Here is a 14512-nt window from a genome sequence, read left to right as displayed (position 1 = left end):
ATAAACATATATAAGTGTCACAATGAAAACATAGCCATATAACATATATATATATATATATAATCAAAGTTACTAGGACTGAATACGGTTATCGTCGGTCTGGGTCAGTTGAATGGGGAGGTGGCCCTTCTCTTGCAAGCTCTTAACCGTCTCGTATAAACACTGTTTAATCGGGGTAAACTCGAGACCCAAGCCCTTCAGTTTTTGGTTTGAGAATTTATACGGTTTCACTCTTGGCGTTGTTTCATCTTTACACGTGTAAGTTATAAGTAGCAAATCATAAATATTAATTGATCTATGGCTTAAACTTTAAAGGAATGATTACATTTGGATTCTAAGGTGCACTGATGAGGTGCAGTTGGTACATGGGTCCGGACATATTGTCATGTATAGGTGTTAAGCATGCACAGCGTGGGACCACAAAAGTAACGGTAGTGGTAGCGGCAGTGGTAATAGTACGTGAACTTACTTAGTGGGAAGCGGGTATTCAGGGAAATGGTTGGCTAAAATTTCGACCAATTCTTGGCGATGAATCACACTCTCAACGCATAGATAGCGACCAGAAGCCGAGGGAACGCCAAAATGTGTGCCAGTGCCACATCTCGTACATCAACATATGCCTGGACCAAATTAGCATAGGTCTTTGCTGACCCAGTGAGATACTTTAAAATATGCTTAGGGCTTGCATTAAGCATGGGTTGCAAAAGTGGGCCCTGGGTTCACCACAACTAGATCAACCCCTCTCACCTTAGCCTCGTCCCATGCACCCCACCGCCTTTCCATAGCAATACCAATTCTGCCAATAAAAAAAGACCATCGTCAAATTAATAGTTAATTAAATGAAATTTAGAAATGGCAATAGCCGAACAGGGTGGGTGGGACGAGGGCAAACATCAGTATTCTTGCAAAATTCTAAATCACTCCAACAACTCTCGTCAACAACATCATCCGGAGTCCGGTTAGGATCCATGTACATTGCTCCAATCGACGAGGTGTACACCACTCGTCGGACTTTAGCTTCAGCCGCGACTGCTACCACATTTTTTGTTCCTGTCACCGCTGGCTCCATCATTTTTTCCTGCTTAAACATACAATGAACTAGTTTTGTACCTGTCCGGTAGACGTTCCTGTAACTGTAGCATGTCATAGTGAACTAAATACATACCGGATCATTAGTGATTGGACAAGCAGTGTGGAAAACACCACCACATCCATTGATGGCTTCTCGTAAGCTCTCGAAATCGAGGAGATTACTTTTGTATAAAGTTAATCTCTCGTTCGCTCCTTCGAGTTCTCTTAGATGATTATTTTTCGGGTCATCTAATATTTTTTAACATGAAAAACTAGTTAAGACATTTGAAATATAAATAAACAACATTTAATATTTAATATTGTACCTGGATTTCTAACGGTTCCTCTAACAATATAACCTTTCTGACCATCCATGAGGCAATGTATCCGCCGGCGCCGGTAACGCAAATGACTTGATTGGATGCCGGAGACATAATTGTATTGGTAAGGGATGGGTTGAGGGATACTAATGCTTTGACCGTGGATATATGCTAATATTTATAAATGGAGATTTCTGTTCACGAGTCGAGCTGAACCTAGTCAGATCAACGTAAACTTGGCTCGTTTACAAGACAAGCCGAGCTGAGCCAAGCCAAGCCAAGCCAACTCATTTAAAATCGAGTTGATTTTGAGCATGCTAATATTTCAGAGCTTCTTTTTTTAGAAAGCTTAGAGCAATTTGAAGTTTTGAACACCTCAAAGTGTAACATGATTGGAGTCTATGTCCCACCAATTAATTATTTGTAACAATATATTTTCGTGTATTTTAAGCAAAAGCTAAATAGTAATAAAATACAAACCAGTACGAAATAAGTTCCATCAACATTTCAATATTAAAACAACTATGCTACTAAATGCATAGCATAATTAAAGTAAGATTAAAATGCAGTTCAAGAGAATACAAAATATATACACTTTCAAGATCACAAATTACTAGAATAGTAGTTTAAATCGATGATGGAAGATCCTTAGACAATGTGTAATGGGGCGACAAAAGGGGCGATTTTGGGCAACAAAGGAGAGGACCCCCCCCCCCCCCGGCCAATAAGAGGGGTGACGGGTTTTTGTCGCCTATGTATGTTGTGTGTTTATGTTAAAATAATAAAAAGGGGCTGCAATACCACCACACCCTTAAAATAAAAATCGTTACTCCGCTAACGTGACGTCACGTGGCGAAAATCGGTTATATTTTATAGCCCTTCACTACACATAGCCTTACAGATAATTAAAACGGGTAAATAGTTGGTAGAATATTAAACGCATGAACAGTAACTTAGGAAGTAGTTGGTCGAATATCAGGTCACCAAAATAATAATAAAAAGAAATAAATTAACTCATTCGTCATCAAATCCATTACCACTATGAGAATATCGGGTTGGGCACTCGAGTCATAACATTTGAGCTTCGACACATGGATTTAAATATGGGGTAATTAGAAAGAATAAAACGAACTAGGATATAAAATAACAACATTTAGTTTTGAGCTATACCAATCAATCAACACGTACAAGCAAGGGTCAGCTCAAAATTTGTTCATTTACAACCAACTCGAGCCAAGCAGCTCATATGCATCGAGTCAATTTCGAGCAAGTTATCACTTATTACCAAGGTTTTTTCAAATGAGCTTCGAGTTATTTTAAGTAACACTAAAAAATCGATTTCTTGAATTTTGAATTACCTATCACAATTTCATAAGATAATTAAATCCATTCCAAATTCCAATTTCATTGATGTGATTCATCACTAAACTTCACAATCTGATTTTCAATAGCAACCACCACCTGTTCAATCACTTTGAGTAGTGGCATATTTTTTGGCCAACAAAATCATTACTTGTCAATACGGTACAATTGGAGCTTAGTAGATTGTGAGTCACCCTCACTTTGGAGCATCATCATTGCTCTGAGTAAATATGTTCAACTAGTGGTGAAGTTTAGACGAAAACGTTGAGAGGGGGGGGCTCAAGGCCGAGCTTAAATTTTTGGTAAAAAAACAGGTGAATTTACACTACATATAAAATTTTTTTGATGAAAAACGAGTAAATTTACACTGCTGCACAAAACACAACAGGGGAGGGCGAGCACCCCTGGCCCTCACTATACTTCGTCACTATGTTCAAGTTCAACCCATCCCGTAAGCCGTCCAACTCAACGATATGACTCAAACGATAAATTATACACAAAAACAAAGGTAACTCTCAGTTTTATTACTTACAAGAAGTATAACTCAAAAATTCTATTACAACTCTTTAGTTAAGTGACGTTTATTCTCAACATTTTTAACAATATAATATAACACATTATAAACTTGTGCTTTCATTTATTACATTTTTTTTTTGTTCGAAAACGCTAATTTTTCAACGGTTTAACAGACACAACACGTGGGTTAGGTTTTGCTTTTTTCCAAATAGAGTTTCACGGAGGTTAATATTTTTTCAGGGTTTGATGTGCCGCAACGCTTTGGTCAATTACTAGTTTCTTATATAATATATATTAGACTATAAAACCAAAAAGTTAGCTCAAAGAATCCTTGTTGTATAAAAAAAATTCTCCTGCATTTAAAATGTAATAGACCCAAAATCCACCGTCAATGTTCATTGTCTTTGTAGCCAAGATTCCTGCTTCAGGGTATGCAATATGACACATGTTAAAATACATGCAGATTTCTATATAAAAAAACTGTAACACGTAATTTATGTGATGTTGTGTAACACGTAATTATTATTTATTGATCTTAAAAGCAACTATAGTTATAAAAATCCCAAGCGTATATGTTCCAAATATGACGAGACACAAAGCACAAATTCACGGGCAGCTAAAAGCTCAGTACATAAGTATTTCATCAAAGTAATATTCCCTCACGCATGGAAATGACGAACCGATGAATGCATGTACATACAGTGGCGAAGTTTGGACTAAGACATCAGGGGGCGTGTTAGAAATCAAAGATCAAATCAATACACAATATACGATTGAATATACTGAATACGTTAACAACAATTTGTCTGACATCATCCCTATTTATAGAATAAATAATTACATATTAACCCTACTAAATACATAATTACAATAAGACCCCTATGCTTAATATAAATATTAATAAGTTTAGTTTATATACTAATACTCCCCCCCTTAAACTAAACTTCGTTTAAGTGAGCTCTTCGTTTCTTCAAGATCCGGTTGCCATCAAAGTAGCGTTGGTTCGTCATCTTCCTCCCGGATCAGGTTTGATTCCACAATTTTCTCCCCTTTTAGACATTCATGTTTGAAATGTCCAAGTTCATTACAATTGAAGCATCTTATGTGATCTTTGTTTGGATTACCATGCTTCCCACCTTTATTTTTCCATGACCTCAAATTTTTTCCATGACCATGTCCGTTGTTTTGCTGCTTCGAACTTTCGTGACCGCAACGTTCACATTTATGGTCATTAGCTTTCTTTTTTTCGTTCTCTTTGGAGAATCAAAGCTTGTCATGCATGTCTTCCTCCTTTATTTTCTTCTTGGTGCGTTTCTCAAAAGCCTTCAATCTTCCAACGGCTTCTTGGAATGGCACTGCACCAAGATCAACAAACTGCTCGATCGCAGCAACAATTTGAATGAACTTTTCTGGCACCGAACTGAGTAATTTTTGGACCAGTTTCTTGTCATTCATAGTATGCCCAAGATTGCTTGCTTGTGATGCAATCTCACTAATTTTTCTGGCATAAACATCAAGCGACTCGTCTATACCCATTTTTAGAGACTCAAAATCTGACTCGAGTGTTTCTAAACGCGCTTCTTTAACTCTGTCAACTCCAACATGTCGAACCTTTAACGCGTCCCAAATTTCTTTGGCCGAAGTAAAATTAGCAATTTGCAATACCATATTTTCTGGAATCGATTGGTATAGTAATGCAATTGCGGTATTATTCTTTTTCTCACCAACTTCGGTGCCCTCTTTTGGTTCGACGGCTTCCAAATTCCATGGACATTAAAGATTGATCTAATTTTTATTGCCCAAATGGTGTAATTACTGGAGTTTAACACAGTTACTGGAGTTTAACACAGAGCATTGAAAACTCATGGGTGTCCCTCCTTCCTTTGAAGTTACAACTTCTTTATCCATGGACTTAACCATTTTCTAAGTTTTCTTTTTCCCAATTTTGACAAAGTGACTATCACCGGTTTCGGATCGACTTTGATTTCAACTTTACTAGTATCGGATCAGATCGATATCAACCTTTAACAACAGTTTACCGTTTTTTCGGTTGCCTTACAACTTAAGACAAATCGAAACCAACTGTTTCGACAACAACGGTTTACGGGTTTTTCGGTCACAAAATGAATCAAAACCAACCGTTTAATACCGAGAGTAGTATACGGGTTTCCCACAGCAAATCAAAACCAATTGTTCGTCTCAACCGACAACAATACACGGGTTTTTCGGTTGCCAAAAATAACTCAAACCAACTACTCTAAAACACAACGGTGTTCGGGTTTATCGGTCACCAAGTGAATCAAAACCAACCGTTTCGACCAAGAATAGTATCCGGGTTTTTGGTTGCAAGGCAAATCAAAACCAATTGTTCGTCAACAATACACGGGTTTTTCGGTTGCCAAAATAAATCAAACCAACTATTCTTTTAACATTTCTTACTTGTTTTGTTTTTCTAAAACAAAACAACCCCTTCTTGAAAAAAAAATCAAGAACCTCAAGTTTGTTGTAAACACTTTCGAATTTTAACCGAACACAACAAACAAAACCTATTGTTTTATCCTTCCAGTTTCTTGAAGAAGTGGTCGTTATCAAAACAAACTCTTCTTATCTTTCTTTGATCAAATTCTTAATTGAGACAAAATTTGTCATGATCAATTAATCACAACCCTTGTTCAATTCACAGTTCTTGAACAACTACAATATTCCACAAATTAGTGGACCTTGATTTTTCTTTTAAACTAATTAAAAAAAAACAAATGATAATGCGTCACTTCTAGATTGTTAGGATCAATTTGAAAAGAATCACAATCCTTTTCTTTTTCTTAACCAATCAGTGACCCTTATCCCTAATCGATTGATTCACATAGATAATTTCTGATCGATCTATTATAAACCAGGGGTATTCACAAACTGAATTCCCAAATCGATTCAGGCCGATTATCACAGGATTTGCAAACCTTGGCTCTGATGCCACTATTAGAAATCAAAGATCAAATCAATACACAATATACGATTGAATATACTAAATACGTTAACAACAATTTGTCTGACATCATCCCTATTTATAAAATAAATAATTACATATTAACCCTACTAAATACAATAATTACAATAAGACCCCTATGCTTAATATAAATATTAATAAGTTTAGTTTATATAATAGGGCGGACTCAAAATGTATACAAAAATTCACAAATGATCGGGGGTGGACTCAAATTTTTGGTCGAAAACGGGTAAATTTATACTACTACGTGAAAAAACCGGGGGGGGGGGGCGGCCCTAAGTAAGCTTAGCTAGTGTATACATACAGGGACGTAGCCACATAGACACAATACTGGGCGGTTGCAAGAAATAGTGTTATTTATACCTGAAAATCTTGATTGTCCCTCGTAAAAATTTTGGTTAACCCCCCCCCCCCTCCCCCGGGATCGCCACCCATGAAAGGAAATCTTGGGTCCGCCAATGTCCTTGTACAGTATATATAATTATATATAAAAAATAATCTAATAATTGCCTGGTTGTATTCCTTGAATTAGAGATATTCAGTTACATGTATGCATATATAATTATATATCATATACATGTTAACTTATTATTTTCGTTTTGTTACGTCATTATAATTCCCTACCATTTTTTTAGAACGACGACCTTCTAGTGTGTTAGGCCACCACACACTCTAATTTGGAGAGTCCCTTTGCCCCCACTATGGCCCGACTATGCTGTCTACCTATAAAGAGTATGACCATTTTTTACCATTTTTTGATAATAAAAAGTGTTGTACACTTGAATTATTTTAATTTCTTTATCTTTCAAGTTTTTTATGATATCAGCTCGAGATATCTGGCATTTGATAGTGACGATACTTAAAACAATAAGATTTTAGAAAGCATCAAATATACTCTAACAATGACATGATTACATGACCGGGAACACATTGACGGGTGCGCTTGAGCATGCATATATGAATGCCTTTGTAAAGTAATCTCAACTCAATTAGATTACTTGTGTGGCTAGCTATCAATACTACATATGCTGCACACTATGGGAAATCATAGAAGAGACTTATTTTCATCAAGCCTTTGCAAAGAAATCTCAAACTCAAGACCCAAGTACTCCGTATACTGAGGCAAGATAATTCATCAACATCAAGCAGTCGGTGAGACAGTTTCTGATGAAACATTAGTTCTTCAAATCCAACAACGATAAAATTCTGTATACAATTATTGGTAGTGTTAACTATGAATTCGATTTATTTATTACGGCTATACTGACTTGATCACCACATGTCGCATTTTTACCTCTCATCATGTCATTTTACCTCTCATGGTAGATAGAATATGATATTTTTGTCAACAAGTTGTGAGCATACATGAATTTGATTTTTTTAAAGCTATTTAGACCAAAGTATTTAAAAATATTTAAGAAAACTGAATTTTGCCATGTAAGTTTATATTTATATTTATAAAGTGTTGGATGATACATCTTTTTCCCAAACAAACCCACACAACCTAAAACATGACTCTGGTTTCTGAACCCATCCCCCTTTTTCCAAATTCATAATCCAACATTAGCCCATTTTTTTTTATGAAATCCTATGAACAACCACTTGGTACTCTCTGTAATCTTGTAAACGTTGGCGCACGGTTGTGAATTTGAAGTTCGTGGATTTCGTCGTGGTACGGATTTCTTTTCGGGGTTATTTTCTTGATTATTTTTGTAAACTTTTGGTAGTTTCAAGACTTCTACCATCACATCTGCTTCTGATTCTTTCCAAAACATATATATATATATATATATATATATATATATGGGTGGGTGATAGTGAAAACTCCTCTTAGAAAGAAAACTTAAAAACTCCTAAAAAACTATTTTTAACTTTTTTTTTAATTTTTTTTGAAGTTTCTTTTTATTCTATTATTCTTGTATGTTGTTAAAAAAAAAACTTGTTGGTATAGTGTGCATTGCATATATGCAAAAATGTTTGTATTGCATAGAATACAACACTATTGCACATATTTGATACACACTATTGTATATATGCAATATAAGACTAATACACACATCGAATACACATTAGTACGTATGTGTAATACAACATTAACGCACATGTGCACCACATCGAATTTTATTTTATTATTATTATTTTTTCTATATAATACAACACTACTACACATATACAATACACAAATATTGAATATATGCAATAAAACACTATTAAACTCAAAAATACATAGTAATACACATGTGTAAAACAACGGTATCGCATAGTAATACGTATGTGCATTACAGCGGGTTTTTTTTATTTTTTTTATTTTTTTTGAGTGAAATATAAGAAAATATAAGAATAATGGCTAAAACAGAATTTTGAAAATATTTTTTTATTTTTAATTAAAAATAATTCTTTAGGAGTTTTTTAGTTTTCTCTCTAAAAGTGAGTTATGTAGTTGTTTAAAGGAAAATACCAATACTTGTTGATAAATACATGTTTCTTACTTCAGTGCTTTCATTTGACAGTTGTTTGTTAATAACTTCAAAGTCCTTAACTTCTTAAATCTTTAGGCTTTAGTAGTTTAATCATAGTTTCTTCACTAATTCAAATTACATCATCAAGAAAGTTAAAACAACTTTCCTTAATATATCTTTAAATGAAAAACTGAAAGCTGATTAATTTTGTTAATGAATTATATAACTTTTGATTTTGAGTTTAAGTTGAAAATTTAATACATAGTAGAAATATAGTTTCGTTTTGTTTTTTCCTTTTCAGAAATGAGAAATAATATACGGAGTGTCATACACATAATGGCCGGTACAACCGAATAGACACCAACAGAACATTGGTACCGGTATTATTAGTATTGGAACCGGTATTGGTATTCATTCTTCGATCTATATAAAAAATGCATCGATATTCTTTTGGGCATGTCACGACTTTATTTTTGTGTTTTCTCTTTCGATTTATACCGCATACTGGTATCGTACATATATCTTGTCGAATTGATACCGACTGATGATGTCTGCGGTGTAGCGCGTTAAATGCCACTAGTTTTAAATGAATGCTTGTTTGGTACTTTTTTTTTTTACATTTTAACTTTTTAACAAATGGGTACCTGTAATTAATAAGCGTTTCATCTCGATATAATTTTTTCTCTCAGCTTATATTTACACTAAATTTAATTTTTATCTAATAACATACAATTTTTCACCAATAACAAACAATCTCTGATATTTAAAAAAAAAGTCGTTTTGTTTTGTTTTTTTCTTTTATATATGCTTGATACAAAAATTATTAAAATCGAGTCGTATGCAAAGAAGCCTTTTTTTTCTTATAAGTTACCGGATTTTGTCGATACTCATTTGTTTGGTAGTGCTGAGTGTGCTGGAACTATATTAACAGCATAAAATAATGTGATGTTTTAGTGTAACATAGATTATCTTTCATATGTCTTGTTCAGATTAATTAATTGACCTCAAGGGTGAACAATGTCACTTTGTAGTCAACTTTTGGTCTTCTTACTAGCAATCACATTATGGGCAACAAGTGATCAAACTTCCGAAGCTCACATATACACACCCGAACACACGCTAAAATCAAAGGTGTATAAATCACCTAAGATAACCCAATACCCGGGCTCGGTTTCAAATAAATATTACTATAACATTGAGTTCCCAAAAGGTCATATTGCTATAAAGAGTTTCGACGCCGAAATTGTTGATGAAACTGATAATCCTGTTTCTCTTCAAGAAACTTATCTCCATCATTGGGTTGCATTGAATTATTACATACGTAAAGGCGATAATCCAGGGCTTAACAAATCGGATTTCATCTTGGCTGGGAACTCCGGAATATGCAATGATCATCTTGTTCCCCAGGTTTGGGGATTAGGAGCTGAAACACGAAAAACATCCACTTATATACCTGATCCTTATGCAATTGAAGTAGGTAATCCGTTGCAAGTTCCTGATGGATATCTAGAGCAATGGATGTTTAATATCCATGCTATTGACACTCGGAATGCAGTGGATGTACTTGGATGTGCTGAATGCAGGTATCATGTTACAAGTATCAATCGCATTGTATTAAAATGGTAACAAAAATAGGTATGTATGTGTAACGAAAATAGATATTTAATAGGGTCGAATTTACGCACAACTCATGTTTTAGCTAGGTAACTTGTATGGGTTACATTAAGTTAATTTTTTCTAATGTGTGATGCTTTTGTTAAAGTTTTTAGACTTTAGGGATTTTAAGTCATCTTTTGACTAGGTAACTTATAACAATTCACTATATTCGATTTTTTAAACGTGTGACGGTTTTTGTTAGAGTTGTTTAAACTTTTAGAGATTTTGTCATATGGATTCCCGTTAAGTCGATTTTGTGATGGTTTTCGTCAAATTTCATTAAAAAAATTTTCGGCTTTTGTTAGCGAAAATAACTTACTAAAATGTCAGCATGGTCAAACTTGCTGAAAAGTCAACATGGTCAAACATGACTTACCAATATAGAATGTCAGCATGGTCAAACTTGCTAAAAAGTCAACAGTCAAGCTTGCTGAAGAGTCAACAAACATACCAAACCATGTACCTTTTTTTATAGGAATATTGGCCTCATATAATCCCAACTATGACCCGTTGGCAAATATAATGACCAATTTTCGAAATGGCAAAATATAATCCCAACTACGCTTATGGGTGGAAAATTAACGGGAAGTTAACCTTCCGTTATTTTTTGTGACGTGGTGGCTTAGGTGTCTCATAACCTGCTGACAGGGATGCTGACTGGGATATTAATTAAAAAATATATATAAAAAATCAACAACACCTCTCTCCGGCCATCACTCTCTCTCCGGCCACCACTTCACCATCTCCGACCACCATCATCATCCGCTCTGACAACCGTCATAAGCCCTGTCCACCCATCACCACTATCTTCGTACACCCTCACCACCTCCTCCTCAACCACCGTTGGCCGCCACCGCTACAAACACCCGTCCCACTGAGAATATTCCGGCGAATCTAGTAAACAATTTCGTTTATCTCCAAGTATTAGACCTGAACTAATACTTGGAGATAAACAAAATTGTTAATCTCACTGGAACCCTCCCGCCGGAGCTTTTTATCCCTTTGATGTCGGTTGTTGCAGGTGGCCAACGATATGTAGGTTGTTAGGCGGCGATGGTGGCAGATTCGAGTTTGGTAGGGGTGGACGGGTTTGGTGGTGGTGGCAGATTAGAGGACGCGTAGTGGTGGAGGTTGCCAGCGGCGGAATGCATCAATGGTGGTCAACGGTGGACATATCATACAGGTTTATATTGCCCCGTCATCATCCTCGTAAGCGGGTTAAGCGACAACTCGGTGGCCACGTGTTATAATAAATGACAACTCAGCGGCCACATCACCAAAAACTAACGGAAGGTTAACTTCCCGTTAATTTTCCACCCACAAGCGTAGTTGGGATTATATTTTGCCAACGGGCCATAGTTGGGATTATATGAGGCCAATATTCTTTTTTTATATTACTACTTACTAAACATGTCTATGATTACCATGTTATTTTCTAACAAACAAGAACTAATATTTTTGGATTACATCGAAACAGAAGGCAAGCGGGCAACAAGCTGCGCCGCTACCCCTTTTTGAATCACAAAACCCATGTTATCGGTTTTGAAATGCAGGTGTGACTTGTTTAATGTCACGGAGGACGAATATCATCGGTTGATGGATCTGAATTACGGGGGAGGGAAGTATTGTTGCTACGATGGAGCACAATGCAAAGTGAAAAACAAGCTTAAAATTTTAAAACGAGACGTTTACATGAAGTACACAATTGAGTGGGTTGATTGGAGTGACTCCATTATACCGGTTAAAGTCTATATGTTTGATATCACCGATACTTGGCAGTACACAGGAATCCATAATTGCACCGTAAGTTGAATTGTGTCAAAATTCAACTTTCATGATCTTTATAGATAATTTAACTATTATTCTATAGATCGAGTACGATATCAAAAAACCTACCACTGAAGTAGCTACTAGTGACTTCACCAGCACCAAAAGGTCAATGGTGACCTTCCCAGTTGCTGGTGACGTCATTTATGGTGTCGGACACCAGCATATTGGGGGAATAGGAACCGCTCTATATGGAGAGGTAAAGTTTTCGGTTTTAATTGTTGGATGCTTATTATGGTCTAGAATGCATTTTAAAAGCAAAATATTTTAATTTGTTTAGAATGGAAATATTATATGCATGTCTAAACCGATATACGGGCAAGGGAATAGTGTAGGAGATGAAGCGGGTTACATTGTAGGAATGTCGACATGTTATCCTGAACCGGGGTCCGTGAAGATAGCTAAAGGTGAAGCTTTAACTTTGGAGGTCAATTACAGCAGTGAAAAGAATCATACTGGAGTTATGGGACTCTTCTATATTCTTGTTGCTGAGTCTTCCTTGGAACTGAATGATCCAGTTCAAGTATGATTTCTAACCTCTATTTGAGTATTAAAAGTTGAAAACAATTGATAAGGCACAGTGTTTCATTACAAGTAAACATACTTTTAGAAAGAAAGTTATTATTATGTTATATAGTACAACTCTTAAATATGAGACAAATGGAACAATCTTACTCTCTTTTATTGATTCTCATTTTATATTCGGATATTGGATTTAAATATCTAAATTTTGGCCAATTAGCCGGTATTAATCATAACTTAAGAAATTCTCTAGATTAATCCCAATTTTTACCATGTTGACCTCCACTGAGACTTTTTTTAACCGGAACTAACCCGGTTAGTTTTAGGGCAAAATATGTCATTCTTCAAGTAGAGGAAGGCAAATGAAAAATGTAGTTAAACTTTAAAACTCACCACCACCGCCCCTCACCACCGCCACCACCACGACATCACCACCACGACCCCCACCACGTTTATGAAGGGAGGGTTTGAAAATTTATATAATTTATTATTAATTAAAATACAATTATGAAAAAATATATAAAAATAATTATAAATATTTAAAAATTGATTAATAAATAGTAAACAAGCTAAGCTCAAACTAGAAAAACCACTTGCGGGCCAAGTTCGAGCTTTAGAAATATAGATAGAAGCGAACCGAGTTCGAGCGCAAGCTTTTTGTAAGTTAAACGAGCCAAACTCAAGCCTAGTCGAGCTGGGCTTGGCTCAGATCGAATCTAGTCGAGCTTGGGCTCGGCTCGACTCGTTTGCAAACCTATTTGGAGAAGAAAAATAACCTGTGTTCAAATAAACATAATTTTTGTTTTACCCCATCAACTTAGAGAAGTGACATATTTTGTCCCAAAACTAACTGAGTCAGTCAGTTAAACAATTTTTGTACTTGTAATTCTCTCGTCATAAGAGCATAGAGCAATAATAATATATCATGGTTGCAGTCCGTTGACGTAGGTCAACTTAATCTTATTTTTCTGCAGTTTATCTGTGTGTGTGTTTGCAACCCGATCCTAATTGTTTAATTGAAGTTAAAAGCCAGTCCATGGTTATAATATAGACCATATAGTTGAACTGTCGAAGTAATTGTATCAATTTTCTTTTGGTATGCAGAATCATCAAGAATCAAAGGTATCAAAATGCTTGTGGGGTATAGTTGTGCTAGCACCATTTGCTGTTGTTTTAATTGCTTATCGACAAAGAAAGCAAGATGGGGATGGGTACCAACCTATTGTACCTTTGAACATGTAATAACGATCCCACCTTTTATCATATTGATCTGTGTTGGTAAATCTATGAAAAAATAAAGATCTTTAATTCCAAGTTATCGTTGGGAAGGCTACCTTAAGTTGACTTTTGTGTATTTCATGTAGATTATTTCGAAAAATTATGATTTTGTAAATTATGTTTGATATCTGGAATATTGATTTTTATTAGTCTCAAGTTCCAACTATTATATTTGGATCGTTGCTGTTTCCAGCTAACGAATTGGATGCTGATGGTCCAATGTTTTAACGTATTTGTTTCCAACTGTCCGCAACTAACAGAATTCTAACATCGTTACTTGCAGGTAGCCAGAAAAACGATTTTGGCCGGTAAAGTCACATATTTTGCTAGAAAACTCAGAATGAACACCGCCATCACCACCAACTGACTCACCACTAATCAACCACCACCACTTAAGCACTACCAACCAATTCCGACGATGGGTCTAGGGTTCCAACAACCTCAATAATTGGGGCTTTTACTAGAAAAAGATTCATAAAGGTCCGATCCAAGATAAC

General features: G+C 35.5%; 2 protein-coding genes and 1 pseudogene across 2 annotated transcripts; 1 reads left to right on the top strand and 2 right to left on the bottom strand.

Moving 5' to 3' along the window:
* Positions 1-211: 211 nt before the first annotated feature.
* On the bottom strand, positions 212-1514 carry LOC143551750 (cinnamoyl-CoA reductase 1-like; annotated as a pseudogene).
* A 3018-nt stretch (positions 1515-4532) lies between these two features.
* Positions 4533-4937, bottom strand: LOC143550973 (uncharacterized). The gene has a single exon (XM_077041520.1). The coding sequence runs from the start codon at positions 4935-4937 to the stop codon at positions 4533-4535; it is 405 nt and encodes a 134-aa protein (XP_076897635.1).
* Positions 4938-9749: 4812 nt separating this feature from the next.
* LOC143550964 (uncharacterized) lies at positions 9750-13979 on the top strand. Its single transcript, XM_077041510.1, has 5 exons — positions 9750-10315; positions 11942-12191; positions 12259-12414; positions 12496-12738; positions 13842-13979. Exons 1-5 carry the CDS (start codon positions 9750-9752, stop codon positions 13977-13979), a joined length of 1353 nt encoding a protein of 450 aa, XP_076897625.1.
* The last annotated feature ends 533 nt before the right edge of the window (positions 13980-14512 follow it).

The sequence above is a fragment of the Bidens hawaiensis genome, unplaced genomic scaffold (assembly GCF_021521415.1).
Source record: "Bidens hawaiensis isolate Kalapana, Puna unplaced genomic scaffold, B.hawaiensis_p1.1 tig00001016_1, whole genome shotgun sequence".
Lineage (NCBI taxonomy): Eukaryota > Viridiplantae > Streptophyta > Magnoliopsida > Asterales > Asteraceae > Bidens > Bidens hawaiensis.
This window is presented reverse-complemented; position numbering and strand designations above follow the sequence as displayed.

Excerpts from the sequence above, each read along its gene's own strand:
- LOC143550964 (XM_077041510.1), top strand. The coding sequence starts at position 9,750 with ATGTCACTTTGTAGTCAACTTTTGGTCTTCTTACTAGCAATCACATTA. Across the intron at positions 10,316-11,941 it reads CTTGGATGTGCTGAATGCAG|GTGTGACTTGTTTAATGTCA; the intron begins GTATCATGTTAC and ends TTTGAAATGCAG. Across the intron at positions 12,739-13,841 it reads AACTGAATGATCCAGTTCAA|AATCATCAAGAATCAAAGGT; the intron begins GTATGATTTCTA and ends TTTGGTATGCAG.
- LOC143550973 (XM_077041520.1), bottom strand. The coding sequence starts at position 4,937 with ATGGTATTGCAAATTGCTAATTTTACTTCGGCCAAAGAAATTTGGGAC.